The 290-nt window shown below is 60.7% G+C and overlaps 1 protein-coding gene across 1 annotated transcript in view; it reads right to left on the minus strand.

Annotated features, from left to right (window-relative positions):
- The window catches only part of DAB2IP (DAB2 interacting protein), a 168,689-nt gene that overhangs the window by 13,693 nt on the left and 154,706 nt on the right, over positions 1-290 (minus strand). Inside the window, exon 12 of the mRNA XM_010852104.1 lies at positions 8-156. Coding sequence (XP_010850406.1) covers positions 8-156 — 149 coding nt within the window. The remainder of the gene's footprint in view (positions 1-7; positions 157-290) is intronic.

Here is a 290-nt window from a genome sequence, read left to right on the forward strand (position 1 = left end):
CTCTTGCCGCCGTTGGCCATCTGAAGGTCGGGCTCGTTGGCTTCCGAGTAACTTGAGCTGCGGGCAGGTGAGGGATGGACCCCGGATGACCTTGTGACAAAAAACAAGTCCTTGTTTTCGGGGGTTGGAGACGGTAACCGGGTGAAATCTATCAGACTGCAGGGAGACAAGCACACACAGGGAAAGAAGGGGGAAGAGAAGAACTGTGAATGCGGCCCAGGCGGGTCCCGACCAACTGAGAGCCCCGCCAACCTGCTGCCCGTGGCCTGAGCCGGGGAGGGGGAAGGGGG

The sequence above is a fragment of the Bison bison genome, unplaced genomic scaffold (genome assembly GCF_000754665.1).
Source record: "Bison bison bison isolate TAMUID 2011002044 unplaced genomic scaffold, Bison_UMD1.0 scf7180017864307, whole genome shotgun sequence".
In the NCBI taxonomy this organism is placed as follows: domain Eukaryota; kingdom Metazoa; phylum Chordata; class Mammalia; order Artiodactyla; family Bovidae; genus Bison; species Bison bison.